The sequence below is a fragment of the Amblyomma americanum genome, chromosome 3 (assembly GCF_052857255.1).
Source record: "Amblyomma americanum isolate KBUSLIRL-KWMA chromosome 3, ASM5285725v1, whole genome shotgun sequence".
In the NCBI taxonomy this organism is placed as follows: Eukaryota; Metazoa; Arthropoda; class Arachnida; order Ixodida; family Ixodidae; genus Amblyomma; species Amblyomma americanum.
Window position 1 is genome coordinate 21,304,260 of NC_135499.1, and position 18,396 is coordinate 21,322,655.

Here is an 18,396-nt window from a genome sequence, read left to right on the forward strand (position 1 = left end):
GCACTGAAATGCATATTTGAAAATTTGGATAATTCATCTTAGTTAATTAACTATTTAGGCAGAATATAAATAATATTCTGAGGAGCGCCACATGATGACAAAAAATGTATCGTTGCTTTGAGCAGGCTGCAGTTTACCAGTTTTTTAAATCCTTGGTACAAGTTACGTGAAAACCCTGCTTATATGTATACACACACAAAAACACTTTTTTTTCGCTCAAGTCGAAAACGTTTTCGAGAACGTGATCGTTCGAAATTCATTTTTGAAGATAGCATGCAAAAATTAAATTGCGTACTATATGAATGCACGCAAGGCTAAGGCATAGACCATAACAATGGTTTTTTTAGGGCTCGCACTGACTACAAGTTTGTTTTTTTTTTATATATAAAGGTTCTAAGCAGGGCCCCTATTGTGTTTCGAGCTGAGGACGCTATATTGGAAATCGCTGCTCAGTGTTCTGCATAAACGAGCCGTAAAATGCAATTTTTTGACGGTGCACATCCATTTTCTCTGTGTTTAGCCCCGTCGCCTGAGCACTGCCCAGCTGCGTTGAATTAAGAGGACTGCTCCTGCGCAAAACGTATACATTCCGGAGTTAGCGCAATCTTCAGCGAACGACGCGTGTGCGTCAACCGGCGTTTCTCGGCTTCTTCCTTGAAGGGACGCGCACGAACGCGCCGTAGTCTCCTATTGGGCAAGTAAACCTGTCAATGGGGGCGTCCGAAATTGCGACGTACGGTTCCGCGACAGAAAGCAGCACTGGGCAGGACACGAAGGGTGTTTTAGCGAAGGCCAAGAAAGCGTTTCGCCGCGGTTGAGTGCCCTCATGCACTCACGCACGCACAGAAAAAAAAACGACAGCGTAAGAAAGGGCCCGGCCGGGTCGTTTTCGGGGAAGTTCTCTCTTCCGCACGTCGCAAACGCGCGTGTCCTCCTTCCTTTTCCTTTCCATCGTCCTCTTTTCCACTCCTATGATCAGTTGCCAACTGCGGTTCTGGGATCTGCCTAGCGCTAGACGGCCACAACGCGGTCAACAGGTTTGCCGCATCTTTCTCACTCGCTCTCACTCTCGCCGCTCTCTCGGGCGCACCAAGGCTGTTCTTCATGAAACGTACGGCGAAGGAGCCGTTGTGCCGTACGCGCCTGTGCCGCGGATCCAATGCACGCGCGCGCGCCGACATTCTTTGCTCAGCTGCGTCCGCAGACGACGCCAATAAGCTTTTGACACCAGGTCGTGTCGGCAGAATGAGACGATGTAGGAAGCGCCATTCCCATCGCAGCTGTGCGCGCGCTCTCTTGATGTCCGATGTCGCAACCCTCTGGATGAAAAGTGGTCAAGCTGGAGAGCGGTTGGGCGACCCGAAGCTTGGAAGATGAGTTCTGACAGAGCTCGCTTGCGTCTTTGAACGAGCGAATCAGTTCAGCATAGCCTTCCTCCCAGTTGTGTGACCGTAATGGCTCAGCGGGGCCCTGAGTCGGTGGATGTCGCGAAGCGGCGTGCTCTTACGGACCGCTGCTGGGGCGTGCCTTTTGCCGTGGCGTCGTCCGCCTTCTTGCTGGTCATGGTGAGCTCCTGCTACGGCTACCTGGCTGTGCTGTTTATGGAGAAGTACGCCATCAACCACGAACAGGTCTACCGGATCTCCAGTGCTCTGATCATCGCGCACAGCTCGGCAGGTGAGACAAGGACCACTGTGTGCGGCGTGGCGAGCAGCACTGTGTCACAGTTTGAAAGGGTGTCCAGTGCTTATAAAGTGTTTAGCGTTTTTAACAATTTTTTTATTAAGAAAGAAGGGCAATTCTTATTGAACAAATATCAACTGTCTGGAAGACCACCGCAGAAGGGAAGATGTATCCAATGCTTTTCTTCTCACGTTATGAATACCGTAAACTTTCCGCATGTGCCTGCTGGTTATTTCAGCGACCTGTCTGGCCATTACTTGTGCTATTGCCATAAGTTATTTATTCGTTTCTGATTTTGAGTCGTTTATCTGAGCACGTGGCTTTGCAGCTGTCGAAGGAATGAAGCATATTTAGGGCAGTTTCGTCTGTATAGTGGTGGGGGTTGTTTGCAAGCTCTAATTTGTGAGATAATGTTGCAATATGTGTTTAAAATTTTTTCCAATCAAAACGTTCGTTCAATCTGAATTATTCTGCTTTATCGTATTGCATTTTTTCTATATCTAACGCCTTAGCTCCGACTTGAGGTTTAGCAATTCGACTTATAAAGGGCCTGTTTGGTCTCAAGTGGGCGACTGCTCTGTGTCTCTGACTAGATCAGCACCTATAGCATTATCTGAGTTCCGGTTTTTCCTATTACCTGGCGGCATGTGATTTAATGTGCGTCAACGAGTAACGTTGTGAGCGTCTTAGCTGTGTAAATAAATGCTTCCTTATTTGTTGAATTGGAAAGTTCTGTGATCCAGAATACACTGTGCACCTTTGTAGCGGTCATTTTGTGAATTCCTTTTATCCATGATAAACTCTAAGCCGTCAATGCGTTTGCCTCTTTCAAACACCACTACAAACCTGAAGTAGTGCTCCGTGTCCAGTTATCGAATGACAACTGCTTTCTTTAGCTAAGCAGACGCCCACGAAAGAAAGGGTTGAAGCTGTTATTAGATAGTGAAAGAAAGTGCTCTGCTCAGCCGTCTGTCCCACGGTTTACTGTCGCTCAAGAAGGACCTGAAGCAAGCACCGACAAATCAGCTGCCCAATTCTCCCAACCGTTCGCAAAATATAGCGGTTCCAGATCTGGTATTGCTTGGTTATCGTAGGCTGGGCTTTTTAAGATGAGTCTTGCATCCGCAAGCCAGTCTCGAACCGCCCTTAAGTGCAAGGTGTGAGAACTGGGCAGCTGATTTGTATCCGGCTCGATATGGCTTCCAGCGCACTGCACAGCAAGTTCACAAAAAGATTAAAGCTGCTATATAAGCCCGATTTCATAAAAGCACGCGTTTCTTCTATTGTGTTTTTGCTCCTTCGCTGCAGTTATGAGTCAAGAAAGTTACCAACTAGCCCAAAAACTTGTTTCAATCAACTCCATGACATGGACAGCAGATGAAGACTTCTGCTCTTTTTCACTGAATTATTTTTTCCGCCCAATCCACCGACGTTGTTTTCCTGTTTTGCGTGATCTCTCTATAATTCATGAAGACGTTGAGGAACCTTTATCAGAGCACAACAGAGAGAGGCCAGTAAGATGTGTTTCCTGATAATACAAAACAGATTTAATACATGTTAACTGGAAGTCTGTACGCTCACCAATGTTTCGACAAAAGACCGGCTCCCCCTCAATCCTTGTTCACTTTGTTTTGCGTTCCTCAGAGCTAGGCAGTTCTTTCCAAAACTAACGTATTCTTGTAATAAAAGTTTCTTGAAATCTTTTCTGAGATCTTAAAATATAGAAAAGAACATTTATATTCATTAAACACTCTTCAATCCACAATTTTCGTAGTGCTTGTTTTAAAGCGTCAAACACTAAGAAAAATAATGTGGTAGGTGGTTGGTTTGACCTTTTCGCATGATGTTTTGCGAAACAAGCTGGTTTTGATGCTCCGTGTCTGCTTTCGATTGTCTGTGTCAGCCATTAGCCCCGCACTATGCAGGACTCGGCTGAAGCGACAGAGTATTTCTTCATTCAGCATTTTCCTCACTTGTTTCCGATCAGATTGCATTAAACCACGGTTACGCAGCTTCTTTACAAAGAACGTGTGCCACTGCATGACAGGCTGTTTGTGAAGCGAAAGAAGGCAACCCGCTTCAGACAAGCGCAAAAATTTGAACGGCAGAAAAAAAAACTGCCCTTTTCACAGCAGCCCCTCTCCGCTCTTGTGCTGCCAGTAACCAGAAAAGAATGCTGAACTAATATAACACGCAGCTACAGCGCTGTGCATTGTTACCTCGCCGCCGCAGATGCCGACCTGCATGATATGTTTACATTAGAGGAGCCCGCCAAATACACGCTAGCGCCTCTAAGAATGCCTGGAGCAACTTTGGAGGCAATTTGCTTTAGTGCAATCAACCGCGGTAGATTGTAGCGGTACGAGCCGCCGCGGTGGCTCAGTGGTTACGGCGCTTGGCTGCTGACCCCAAAGACGCAGGGTCTATTCCGGCGGTGGTGGTAAAATTCCTCATGGAGGCGGAATTCTAGACGCCCGTGTACTGTGCGATGTCAGTGCACGCTAAAGAACCCCAGGTGGTCGAAATTTCAGGAGCCCTTCACTACGGCATCCCTCATACCCTGAGTCCCTTTGGGACGCCAAAACCCATAAAACAAAATCAAAACAGTGCTGCACATAATGCACTGAAGACACAATTGGTGACCCATGACGAAGTGAAGGCAAGACAGGTTCTTGAATAGCAACCTATTGGATTCGCAATTCGATACATCTTCAATGAACCAGTTACGACATTCCAGCCACAATCTTCATTAGAAATAAAAATAGGAGAAGAAATTTAATCCCCGCCTTAAATGGGCACTGAGGACAATGCTATCAACTTTTTTTGTTAGCAAAATTTGATTTCTCGGAATTTTATGGCTTTGTTGCCGCTGCCCGGCAGCGAAAGGTGCATTTATTGCAACGTGATTTGGATTAGGAAGTGAAAAACTTTTTGCCGCCGCTACGATTCGAACTCGGGACTCTCTGATGACGAAAAAGGAGAAGAGTGACGTAAAGTGGCAGAAACGGAAACGAGGACTCTCCGTGATTGCTGGAAGCGAGCGCTGTGGTACGGCTTAGCAGCAGCCGAAATTTAAACTACTGAAGCCCGGACGTTGAGGACCTCCATCAGCCGTGATCACTTCGTTTACGTTTGCACCAGTGTTACGGTGGATCCTGTTTCCAATTCCTACTATGAAGATCTCGCAAAGAGCTGCGGCCTGCATTCAGCGACTCAACCTCTCACAGCGTGTGATGCTCTAGAGGGCTGAGGCGGCGCGTCCGGCGGGAAAGTCCTAGCACCGAGGTGTCGGCAGCGTCGCTGTCACCGCAGGGCCACCGTCACGTGTGATGTGTAGCGACTGGTACGTGCGGGCATATTTAAATTCTCTAATAATACTCCTCGTATGCAGCCCAGCGTCTTGGTACGTTTATGATGCGAACACGTCGAGCGGTGCGTTTGCTAACGTGAACGCTCGTTGAACATTGGATACACACAGCTCTTTTTCCATGTCGTAGTTGCATGCCGTTGCACGCACTTCATTCTAGGAGCACTTAGAGAGGCACTTGGATGTCCTCTCCTCCTCTGCCATTGAATATCGAGGTGCATAACGAAACCATGCGGGTACGCGGAACGCATAGCCGCGAAGCACCACAAAACATACCAAAACTCAGCTGGCCACCTGTTGCGCAGCCAATTTCAGGTTTTCTTTGACTGAACATTCAGGTTGTCTTTTCTCCGTCTTCCTCGTGGGATAAAAGTGCAGTAGTGGTTTAAAAACAAAACTTGTATACTTTAATATGGATAAAACACGTAACATTTATGTTGCAGCAAGACTTTCATTTGAGCTAGTTGGTTGTAGCTTGACATGGTTTACGCAAAAAAGTGTACAGGCGCTAAAAGACGAAGACAAGCACACTCAAGACAGGACAGGCACGTTTTGCACGTTTGTTAGCCTCAGGGATCTGTGGCTTCTTTTTTCCTATCTGATCATCATGCTTGTACTTTCCAGATTGGTCTGAGGCAGCAATATCTGTATTTTATTTCTTGCTCTTTTCTACCTTAACAGAGCTCTGTTTTCAGAAAGAGCGGTGTTTTTATGTCTAGGAGCTGGTATTCTATTGACACAAGCCAACTACAGTTTCTCCTCAGTGTCCCTTTAAGAGTAGGACGCGATAGCGTAGTGGGTTAATTCACATATAATATAAATAATAATAATAATAATAATAATAATAATAATAATAATAATAATAATAATAATAATAATAATAATAATAATAATAATAATAATAATAATAATAATAATAATAATAATAATAATTGGTTTTTGCGGAAAGAAAAATGGCGCAGTATCTGTCTCATATATCGTTGGACACCTGAACCGCGCCGTAAGGGAAGGGATAAGGGAGGGAATGAAAGAAGAAAGGAAGAAGTAGGTGCCGTAGTGGAGGGCTCCGGAATAATTTCGACCACCTGGGGATCATTAACGTGCACTGACATCGCACAGCACACGGGCGCCTTAGCGTTTTCCTCCATAAAAACGCAGCCGCCGCGGTCGGGTTCGAACCCGGTAACTCCGGAAATTCACATATTGCAGAATGTCATTCTCTGCTTCCCATTCGTAGATATATCGGAGTCCTCGTACCCCTCCTGGCTCTCTGATGCAGCGGTTAAGCGATGCACCACTGCCCTGCGATGGCATATGCTCCCAGCGGTGCGCCTTGAACGGACCAGTTGGTCTTCACGAGCGACCAACCATTAATTTAACTGCCATCTCCCATTGTAGAGAGAAATTGGTCAGATGGTTCTTGATAATCCCACTGAACACGGGAGAGAAAACTTTTGGGTGCTTGCCAACGTTTCGGCAAGAGGACTGGTCTTCGTCAGGGCAGAGCGTTCATCATTGATCGAGCTTAAATAGGGCCATCCTTCAGAGGAGGAAGGCCCTGTAAGAGGCAGGAGGATGTGAAGTGGGAATGGTCCAGGCATGATGGCTGCCAAAGGTGATTAACCCGTTGACCTGCAAAACTGTCAAAAGAAAAAGGCCAGTTCAGCAGATAAGACACCTGGGGTGTGGACCGTGGATTGACAGCGGGCGTGGGCTTGAAAGGCTGTGTCCAGCTGCGACAGGTGGCGTTGTATGACTATGTTGACCTGAAAAACTCAGATAAGAGATTAGTCAGCACGGCGGAACGAAATAAAGAGAAAAAAATATAATAAAGGAAAAAAGGCAGAGAAAACATCAAAGAAACGGAGGGGGTGGAAATGAATGCTGAAGACAAGTGTTCCTGAGCAGTGATGGCAGGAGAAGCAGGACACAAGGTAAAGGTAAAATTGAACAAAGAAGAGAAAGAAAGTTACCTATGGGGAAAAGGACTGGTCAGGGCGGAAGGGTGAGGTAAAAGACACCATTAAGCAGCGGTATGAAGTGCTGGCAAATGCTCTGACTACCCGAAATGCTTGTTTAAACAATTACGCCTCTGCCAGAATGTACTTGAGAGATACCAAGTTTCCTCTGGATATGTTAACCCTGTTGGTCACAATTTCGATGAACTTAAACTATTTATTCTTCAATCAGGCTTGAAATCTGCAAGGAACAGAAAATGCAGTGAGGCAATTCTAATCCACAATTTTAAAATCCTAGAACCAGCAGGGAATAACATATCCAGAGGAAACTTGGAATGTCTCAAGTACATTCGGGCAAAGACTTAATTGTTTAAACAGGTCCTGCACAAGGTCAGAGTATTTACCAGCACTTCATACCACCGCTTAATCGTTTCTCTCACCCTACATCTCCGCCCCGACCCGTCCTTTAACCGGGTTTTGCTAAACGTAATGGCAGCAGACGAGCGTCAATTGTGGGCCGCTCCTCAAGAGAGTAATGTCAGAAGCTGCCCGTGACATACCAGACTGCTTTGGTACATGATATGTTCCGGTACCTACAGGCGGGTAAACTGCGCTAAAACATCGTAACTTTCGGGCGAACGCCTCCTTCCTATCCTGCTGCGATGTCGAGCGTCGTCCACTCGGCCACTCTTAATGGAGGACACAGGACTAACAATCGTGCAACATTGTACGCCACTTCGATTCCACCCATCTGCATGGAAGTAACTAAACAATGAACAGTTTCCAGGCGTTCATATGCCTGATGGTGCTGAGACAAACGTATGGCTGTCATCGAGAACCCTGAGGGGTCCCCAACACAGCGACGATCAGTGTCACAATCACTCTTGAAGTTTTCAGAGTGCACTGCTCTTATGGAACAGTGGTAGAGCAACATTTATTTAAATCAGTGACTCAGGCGGAGCAATTTCCGACAGGTTACTTTAAGTGTAATTCATTTCTCTGGGCACATTTTCGCTAGGGGTCTTTTTCCGGGGGCGCTTCCTCAGGGGACATTTTTTCTGGTGAATTTTTCTCCGGGGACGTGTCTTCCGGCGACATTTCTTCCGTGGACGTTATTTCCTACACAACCTTTAAACCCGCAATGACATTTTTTCTCTCTTATTTGTTCAATTTTATCTTTCCCTTGTGCCCTGATTCTCATGCGGTCATTTCTGAGCAACATTTGTCTTCGGCATTCTTTTTCACCCCCCCCCCCCTTTTCTTTCATGTTTTCTCTGTTTGCTTCCTTTCTTTATTATAATTATTCCCCTGATATTTCGTTCCTCATTGCTGACTAATCCCTTATCTGAGTTTTTCAGGCTAACACAATCAGTCACAACGCCACCTGTCGCCGCTGGACACAGCCTTTTGAAGCCCACACCCGCTATCGCTCCCCGCTCCACGCCTCAGGATTCCTTTCTACTGATCTGGCTTTTTTCTTTTCACAGTTTTGCAGGTCGACATTAATCAACTATAGTGATCAACTTTAGTAGCCACAATGCCTGGACAAGATTAACCCTCCCCAACACTAACACCATTCCCACTTGACACCTCCTCCCCTTACTGGACCTTTCTCCTCGGAGGGATTATCCTATTTATACCCTGTCAATGATGACCGATTTGCCCAGACGAAGAACAAATGCTCTTGTCGAAACGCTGGCAAGCACCCTGAGGTCTTCCCTCCCTTGTCCTGGTCCATCAGAGTCCTTCTCATCCTCCTCCACCTCCCTACCTTGTTCACTTTGTGATTGTGACCTGCCATGGTGGGCAGTTTGCCTACTATTCGACAGGTAGGTTGAGATGACGCCGCAAGGTCACGTGACCTTGGTGACCCAATTGCCTCCTGTGTTGCTCTCTGCGTACCACCTGCCGGAGCCATGCCCATGATCTTCCGCTTACAACGCCAACGCTGGATTTTCTGCTCAATGAGTCCATTAAAGCTATAGTGTTAAAGAGAAAAAAAAGAAAAAAAAGTGAAATGCTTGCAGCTAATGCCTAGCTGTTTAAAGCATTTATACGTTAGCGGAACACACCAATTTATATGTGTGCCCTGCCACTCGGAACTATATTTTTGCTGCGTGCGGTGCGTGCGCTTTTTATGCTGCCTGCGGTGCCTAAACGGAGGTGCGAAAATTTGCAGACAGTCTGCTCGTAGAGTCCCCGTGTTGATAATTCGTTGCCCTCTATTATTTTCTCTTCACAGATTCTTACTTTACATTTCCTATAAAAATATAAATAAAAATTAATTCTAAAACACACCCTTATCTATGTTAATAGCTAGGCTAACTTAGACGTCACCAGGCACACCACCCACTCATCGGCACCCTCTATCCACCCCACACCCACCCACCTACACCCTCCAAGAGCCCCGTCTACCACCCATCAACCCAGCTTTATCCTACAGAAGCGCTACGCACAATGAACCACTTACAGATGCTCACAGAATAATTCGGTACGCCAGACAGTCCGGCGAAGCGCACCGGCGTAAAAATACGGAGACCGACTGCACCTGCGTGGGCTCCCTACCTTTTTGCGTCGTGCGTGACGTCATCACTGTGTCAATCATTTCGCAAACTAGCCACCGCTGATCACTCCTAGTAAGCTGGCGATAAGTCGCTATACTTTTCTTCTCACACCGCAGGTATCCTTGTGAGCCAGCTGCGGCGCAAGCTGTCCGTTTTCCAGATCAGCCTCATAGGAGGCTTCCTGGCTTCTGCCGGCCTTGTCGCATCTGCCTTTGCGCCCAGCGTGGGCAGGATGACCTTTACGTTCGGCGTGGTTTACGGTAAGTTGAAACGCGCATTTTGTGGCGAGTCATTAATGCGAACCCATTAGATGGCTTATCTACACCAAAACCCGGCATCGACTAAGAATTGGTGGCGTTACAAAACTCGCAATTGCTCGAAACGGTGTTACGTTGTCGAAGACGGTAAGATACTAAGTGTTAACCAGTAATAGTTAACAATGTGCTTACAACTGCGCCGACCACAAGGGCATAGAATAAATTTAGGATATAATTGAAATAATCTTGGAATAAAATTGGAATCGAACTATAATGAAATTGAAACAGAATGGGAATAAAATTACAGTCCTTTTTCATTACTCAGTCTTATGGTTCATAAGTGCCCCAGTGATTCTGTTGAACTTTGTACATGTCTGTGCATTCCAGATAGTACATGCGCAGTCTGCGTCACTTTTCATCAATGGATATCTTTCGATGGACTTACGAAAAAACAGATCGTCAGCTTTTGAAACGCAGTGATGTCGCTTGCTACTACTCAGTGGATTTCTTTCGGTTATATAAATGTTTTCTGAGCCCTCACAAAAATTTTATGAATGCATTGCTGACTGGTTATAATTACTGTCTTCGAATTACTGCCTCATCAGTATGGTGCACTGCCACCCTCTTAATCACTCTAACACTATATCTACATACGCCCGATGAACTTACCGGTAGAGCAGCACTCCTGCTTCTCTGAGCCGACTAAATTCCCGCGTCTAAATGTCGGCTATCAAGAAATTCATGGTACGTTTTACCATTCCATTCCACAGGAACCGGCATTGGAATAGCCCTGCTGGGTCTTTCCCTCTACTTGCTGATTTACTTTGAAGAGTACAGAGGCACTGCGACTGCCATCTTGTAGATATTCAGGGCTACTTCTGGAATGGCCGCCCTGCCGCTTTTGTGGAAGCTCACAGAGACGTTCGGAGTTCAAGGCTGCCTTCTTATTGCTGGCGGGTTGGTGATGCACGTGCTGCCAATCATCATGCTCATCAAGTACCCTCGACCTTGCTGCTTGCGCTTCTCTAAATCAACATCCCAAGGCGGTGATGTTGGCACAAATTTGAACAAAGAGAGCGTTGAAAGCGGTGGCAAAGATGCAGCACCACCTTGCTCACAGCCGCAACAGCAGCTGGAGCCACCGTCGACGAGCCCCGAGAACCAACTCGAAACTTCGACTTCTTCCGAGAACCGCATAACTGACATCGCTCTCGCGAGCTTCAAGTCGCTGCCCTTCTACGTAATGGTGCTTTACTCGGTTGTCACCGAGTACGTGTTCGTGACGTTCTCTATAACCGTCGTGGCTTACGCCGTCGACAAAGGTTGGAAACTTCAAAAGGGCAATCAGCTCGTGATCTACAACGCCATGGGACTTCTGGCCGGGCGAGTGGCCGCGCCTTTCGCCACGGACAAAATTCGCTTCAGCCGCTGCCCTGTGGCCGTGGCGAGCATGTCGGCGGCAGCGGGGCTCTTCCTGCTTCTTCCTATGGTGACAACGTTCGCTGGTCTCGCTGTGCTCGCCTGTTTGATGGGTGTTGTCATGAACTACATCCTGTGCATCAAGACCGTGCTGATGGGGGACTACATGGTCGTGGAAGGAGGTAGTTTCTGCTGTGGAGTGGCCGGTATACCAGCCATTCCGGTGTGGCTCGCCGGACCGTCTGTCATTGGTGAGTATCATATCATGCCTCGGTCATTCCCGTTTAATATTAACTGGCGCGTGCGTTAATGTGAGCGGTGTTTTCGTTGCTCTGCAGGGTTCTTCCGAGACACGAAGGGCTCGTATGATCTATGATCTACTCTACATGACATTCTCGGCGTTGAGCATTTTTGTGGCGCTGCTGTTGCTCATGCTTGCTTGCTGGGACGCATCTCGGCGAAGACGTCAGCACGACGATTCCCACCGCGGTACTGGAACGAATGAAATGCAAGCCGCGAATAAACCAAAAGTAACTTCCACTTCCAAAAAAGACTGCAGACTTTAACAGCTAAAAAAAGGTTTTATAACAAAGCCACAATGTTGCCAATGGGTACGTCCGCTCCACGCCGTAAAAGCGGCGTAGGAGATTTATGTACCGGAACATTCATCAGCCTAGTGCTCAGTAGAGATGTGCATAATGAAGCATTTTGCTAACCGTGAATCCATTCACTCTTCGTTTTCTTTTTTTCTTTTCGTTTTGCCGCGAAGTGCAAACTGACTAGTCAGAACGGGAGGCTTCTTCAGCATTTTTCGTCGTTTGCGTGTTTCAGATCCTTACAGAGAACTCTCAAGGCACCGCCCTTATTGTGCAGTAGCTGCCGCCTCAATAACGCCAACCTTCTCGGGACTTGTGGAAGCACCATCTTTGCGTTGCTCGCGACGAAGGCCTTTCTTCTCTTTTTCTGGGATGTAGGCCTCATTCATGTCTCGTGAATTTTGAGTGTGCGTGACTCTGTGTGTTGTGTGCGAATGCCTTATGTGATGGCGTGATAAATCGTGCCAGCTATGTCTCATTACCAAGCAAACCTTGCAAAGTGTGTGAAACAGTGTGTCTGTCTGTCTTTGAACCAATAAAATAGCCAGGACAGAAATTTTGAGACCTGTTTACGGAAAGCGATAAACCAATGTGCCTGGAAGCACTCGCTTCTTAGACGTCGCTCACAAGCGCAGGATAGTTGCAAAATGCGATCGCTGTAATCGCTTGCAAATACCCCTGTAATATCAGTCAATCATAATATCAGTATTATCAGCTTGCAAATATCAGTCACCATGACTGATACACATTGGATCACAGGTGGCTGCCTGGCGACATTGGGGATCGAACCCCGCACCTCCCGCATGCGAGGCTGATGCTCAGCCGCTAGGCTATCGCAGCGGTTTTACAGAGTGGGTTAAAAGCGTCGTCAGCGGTTGGAGCCGCACGCTCCCGTCACTTTCCGCGGCTGGCGCACGGGGATCCGTTGTGCCGTGCCGCTGGACTTCTTGTTCCAGGCAACGAAGCGAGTGCAGCAAACGCGCGCTCTGGTCGCCTTCCCCAGCAAATGCTAGGGAACGGCTTTGCCTCAAGAATTCGGTGCGCACAAGAAAACCCGGCCGCCATTGTCGGCGCATACAAATGTTCGCCGCCGATACTTCCGAAGTCGCGGCCCTACCCCAGCCGGTAAGTCGGAAGTCCTTCTTACGTAGCCTTCTATTTCCGAGGAATGCCTCGTTGATATTTTGTTGCTAGGTGGCCCGCCCTGTGCAATATTGCAAGTGTAATAAATAGCATATGAGTGTTAACGCTTTTGTCGTCCTTCCCTTTGTCCCTCGAGCACGAATCCCATCCGCGGTTAGCGAGCGGGAACGCTGTATTCGCGGAGTGGGAGTGCGGGCGGGTCAAAAGGGTATTTCCTCCCCCTTTCGGCCCCCAGGTATTTCCACAAAATTTGTAATCTTTTGTCGTCATTCTCATCCGTAGTGCTGACCTTTTAAAGCAGAAGTGTACGGATGTTCCCGCGTGCCGGGGCATTACCCCCTGAACAGCTTTCAGGCCTGCGCCCAGAATTTTGACGTCACATCCGGCAGGCTGACACAGAAGCCGCATCGCCAGCGACATGATTTTAGTTCCTGCTGTTCTTTCTTTCACGCTCCCTGCGCCGCGCGGGCCGGTTGGTTGCAGCGGCGTGGTCGCGTTTGTCGCCTCTCGTCGTTGTTTTGCGGCAATTTTGTTTCCGTGTGCGATGTTCAGTGGATACTAAAATGCCGAACAAGTGTTGTGTGACGAGGTGCACCTGCAATTACGATACGGGCGGGAAGATACGAGTGTTTTCTTTCCCAAAAGACGACGACACTTTTAAGAAGTGGTTACGCGCCATTCTAAGGAAGTACTTCGTGCCCACTTCGTACACTATGCTAAGTAATGTTTATGGTACTGTTATGTGCTCCTGGTTGCTTTTACTTAATCAGCACGTTTATTGTGATACTTCCGTAGCCCAGATAGATTTGCTGTGGCCACATTTCTTTGCTGCAAACACGCTTATAGACAAAGGGGCCATCATTAGGCTATTGTGGATTCTGCGATGTTTACGAAACGTTTGTACGTTTGTGCAGGTTTGCGCCGATCATTGCGACACTTCATGCATCGAGACGACGACATCGTACACGGACCCAAGAACAGGAAATGTTCTTACAGTTCGATTGCCAGTACCGCGGTTGCGCCGTGGATCGGTGCCTACCATATTTCCCAACTGCCCTTCGTACCTTTCAGCACCAGAAAACAGCAAGAGAGAAGCACCTGGTGCTAAGAGGAGCCGACTAGAAGCTTCCCAACTCGCCCGTGCGGTCAAAGGATCACTGGCGTCATGTGAAGCGGAGCAGGAGAGAGACCAGTTCTCGTCACTCGAAGGACTAAATGCGCGCCTGCAAGTGGCCTGAGTGTCAGTGCAGTGGACTGTGATTCATAAAGAAAAGTGTACGATGTTTTTGAACATCACCAACGACCATGAACGTTGGTTGAAGGCGTCATTGACAGTGTTCGAAAAGCTCCAAGTCTCAGCCTGCTACCAAGGATCCGCGATCAATAATCTTGGTAGCGCTTGCAGTAAGTTCCCTTCTAGACAAATTGGAAGCAAGCATTAATGAAAACAAGAAAGGGGCTGTGAAATTTTTAAAGGAACAGCTAACACTGCTCTCTGCAGAACGTATTCAGTACTGCACGCAGGTCATGGTGTTTGCATGCATTCTCCACACAATATCGCCGCATGCCTACAAGTATTTGATACAAAGTACACTAGCCTTGCCCCATCCGAGCACTATTAGGAAAGTGTGCTCATCTGTACAAATGTGCCCAGAAATTGATTCTTGTGATGCGACTTTTCTTCAGTATGTTTCCCAGAGATTTACACATCTGCAGCCACATGAGAAGACAGTGACGTTGATGCTTGACGAAATTCATATCAAGCCTTGTTTTGATTATAAGGGGGCAGCATATGTGGTGCTGAAGTGAATTCCAGCGAGGCAGCCACATCTGTGCACGTGTTTATGATACAAAGTCTGCTGAGCTCATTCAAGGAGGTAGCACACATTCTTCCGGTAAAAACCATACAGGGCGACCAATTTCATGTCATACTGAAGAAGGTGATCATACTCTTAGAAGAGATTGCAGATTGGGTACAGGGTCATAGCCGTTGTTTGTGACAATAACTCTCTAAACAGAAAGGTAATGAGGATGCTTCTGCCAAAGCCAATGCTTCGTCATGTTTATCCACATCCGGCAGATCCAGATCGGCCATTATTTTATGTGGTAGATACTGTACATCTTTTGAAGTGTATCAGAAACAATTGACTGGATCAGAAAAATGCGGGGACTTGCTTTTTCTACCCACGCTTTGAGCTTTCAAACAATGATGTTCGTCTTGAATGCAAAATGACTGTCTCATTTAAGAATTTGAGAGATTTACATAAAGTGGAGTCATCTCTACTGATAAAGTCTGCATATGGCTTGACATCCAAGGCAATTAATCCGAGCAACTTGGAACGGCAAAATGTGAAGCTGGTACTGCAGATTTTTAATCCGCACGTAGCCACAGCCCTGGCAGCTCGCAGTGGTGAAGCTGATTTTCAACATGCGGCAGCAACAGCAGATTTCATCAAAATCATTCTTCGCTGGTGGAGTATTGTCAACGTAAAAACGCCAAATAAAAGCTTACATTATCGTACTGCATAAGAAGAACCCATGTCTTGCAGTGCAGATGACCCAAAAGTAGCTATTCTGAATGGTTTCATTACCTGGCTTGATGTCTGGGAATTTTATGGGCATGACACTAGGGTCCTTACCCAGGACACATTGAGTGCTCTAAGGCTATCTGCTCAATCCTTAACGGCAGTGGCAAAGTAATGCATAAGTGAGCTTCATTTTAAGTACGTCCTACTAGGGAAAGTTCAAACTGATCCTCTCGAGAGTCGTTTTGGACAGTACCGGCAAATGGCTGGTGGGCAGTACCACATACATGTTCGACAGCTTTGTGAGACAGAGGGCAGGATTCACTTTCAAAATACCCTGCCAAAAATGAGCACTGATTACTTCAGAAACATCGAAGAGAGAAACAGTGTCAAAGATGCAGGAACCTCCTTTAGTGTTCAAGTTGTAGACGCTGACCTTGATGCACTCAGAGAACGAATGCCAGTTATTGGTTATGTTGGCGGGTATTGTGCGCATGCTACAATGAAAGTTTTAAAGTGTGAAAGTTGCCGAGGACCCTTGGTCGTTACCGGAAGTGAGACGGAAATGGAATAAGACACCCATTCCTTAATCGCACAACTGGACAGAGGTGGACTCAAGTTTCCCTCTGCCCTTGTGATTACAATAGTCATGTACACAGAGGTTGTAGTTACAAAGTTTGTGACACAAAGTGCCTGCACACAATTTCTCCATGGGCCCAACCAAAGGAATGTCGTTCGGCAACTGACGCTGAACTCTCTACCGAGGCTTGAGGACATAGATGCATGTGAAAATGGGCATGCCTACGAGCTCCTTGTCACACTTGGTGGAAACTGTGCAGCAAACATAATGCTTAACAAATTATGCAAACAAAGGAATGATCAGCTTCATATTATAAAAGAACAGAAGGCAAAAAACAGAAAAGCCCAAATCTTTCTTGAAAAGTAATTTTCCATAACTTGGACACCGCACATTTAATTACTTTAAATTGCACCGCAGGTATTTTATTGCAGTTTCCTCATGTGATTTCTTTGGCGAACTTCTGCCTGTTGTAGTGCAATGAGCCTTCTTTTATTTGCTTCATGCATGCTTTCTAGCCCAGAGTTTAGATGACAGTTCTTTGTTTTTAATCTGAAATTTTGAAGTATTTTGGCATTTAAGTGCAATGTTGTTGTTTTTTTACTGAGCTGAACCTCAGACAGTGCCTGCTGTGGTAGGTGAATGACTTATTTGTCACACCTTTTTTCTGTATGGGCTATTCTTGTGCAGTGTCTATTATGTATTATTGTATTATTGTCTATATTATTGTGCAATGCAGTTTGTGCAGTTGATTCCTTGTGCATTCCTGTACCTGCAGCAGTAAAATAAGTGGTTCTTTGTGTCACTTATTTATTATAACCTAGTCCACAGTTTAGTCACAAGTGTGTTTAACGTACTATGGTTTCTTTGCATGTCTTCGACTCTACAAAGTAATATGATGTGTTTTATGCCATTGAGGGCGGCCACCTACTCTGAAAAATGGATGAAATAATATTTTCTTCTAACCTACAGTTAAGATGCGAGTATAGGTTTCGTTTTCTACCTCTTGGCATTGCAATGTGCTATGTTCTGCTTCCTCTCATTCATAAGAAACTCGTACCGTGCCATAGGGCCTATTTTAATATACAGATTGGTATTTTAACTGTCTGTATCTCTTATCGGTGCAACAACTTGTTTCCTCTGTCAGTTGTTTACGATTTTATAGCACGCAGTATAAAAAGCAACATCCGTCTACATTACAGCGCAATTCGTTTTCTGTCTGTCATGAATTTGGCCGCGAACGATGTGTAGTCGTAAATATCTGTAAGTATGCATACAGACAGAGTCTGCTGTAATAAATAAATATGTATAATTCTGTCCGTAATCTTAATTATTTGTCTTTGCCCTGATAAATCGCGATGACCTGGTAGTCGACGAGCCTGCCTGTGGCATGAGTTCCCGCGAGGCGAGCGCGCGGCAATCGCTCGCGGCCCTCAGCCGGCGCGCAGTAACGTCGTTGACGTCGCGTCACGTGACGCGCAGGCCTGAAAGCTGTTCAGGGGGATTACTAATGGCCCAGGTAGGCAGACGTACAGAAGTGCCGCTGGCAGCGGAATTTGTATGGTCCGTTGTTGCGGTCTTGTGAAGCTTCAAGGCAAGTGTTCGCACGAGGGTACAGAAAGCACACTCCACAATCGACTGAGATGGAGAGCGTGAAAAAACGAGGACGACCTAGAAAACTGCCTGGCGAGCAGAAGGAAAACCACCGGCCGGTGTCCGCAACAGACCGGACAAGAATTGTCGATGTGTCGAGGCACGGTGGCGACCTCAACAGGCTCGCTGCCGCACTTCGTATAAATATAAAGAGGTAGATTACAGCGACTGATAGAAAAGAGGCAAAAAAACGTGGAGGCTCAACCCAAAAGTTCGGCCAGACTGTGAAGAATGCTTTGTGCGACATTGTTGACAGCAATTCTGATTCTACACTGGATGAGATAAGAAACTACCTAATTGAGAGGTTCCCGGAGATTAAGATCAGCAAGTTCACTGTTGACTGCCTTCTCGACGGGCACGGCTACACACTATAACTTGCAGCGCCCAGGCCAGTTGAAAGAAACCGCCTTGATGTAAAGCGCGACCGCATAAATTACGCGCAATGGCTGCAGAACCAAGGAACCGCTCTGGCCCGCTACTATACGGATGAAACGAGCTACAATGTTTGGTGTTCACGAAGCATCGCGAGAGTACAGCGCAGCGTGGCAGCTGTGAGGCTCGTGCCAAGCGTGAAAGGCGCAAACCTGAATATCTTGGTTTGCAAGTACTTCAGAAGGACTGGCATACTACAGCATAGTGGACTAAGTTCACTGG

At 46.8% G+C, this 18,396-nt stretch overlaps 1 protein-coding gene and 1 pseudogene across 3 annotated transcripts; both read left to right on the forward strand.

The window, feature by feature from the left end:
* The first annotated feature begins 1,091 nt into the window (after positions 1-1,091).
* Positions 1,092-13,220, forward strand: LOC144124474 (monocarboxylate transporter 4-like). Of its 3 annotated transcripts, XR_013313193.1 has the most exons (4): positions 9,694-9,832; positions 10,600-11,499; positions 11,587-11,737; positions 12,080-13,220. XR_013313193.1 is itself a non-coding variant. In XM_077657160.1 (3 exons), exons 1-3 carry the CDS (start codon positions 1,455-1,457, stop codon positions 10,689-10,691), a joined length of 459 nt encoding a protein of 152 aa, XP_077513286.1. In that variant the 5' UTR covers positions 1,092-1,454; the 3' UTR covers positions 10,692-10,839. The 3 variants fall into 3 exon arrangements, 2 of the variants coding, with proteins under 2 accessions (XP_077513286.1, XP_077513285.1); XM_077657160.1 differs by lacking the exons at positions 11,587-11,737; positions 12,080-13,220 and adding an exon at positions 1,092-1,677 and having other exon boundaries at positions 9,689-9,832; positions 10,600-10,839; XM_077657159.1 differs by having other exon boundaries at positions 11,587-13,220.
* A 194-nt stretch (positions 13,221-13,414) lies between these two features.
* On the forward strand, positions 13,415-17,403 carry LOC144124473 (uncharacterized; annotated as a pseudogene).
* The last annotated feature ends 993 nt before the right edge of the window (positions 17,404-18,396 follow it).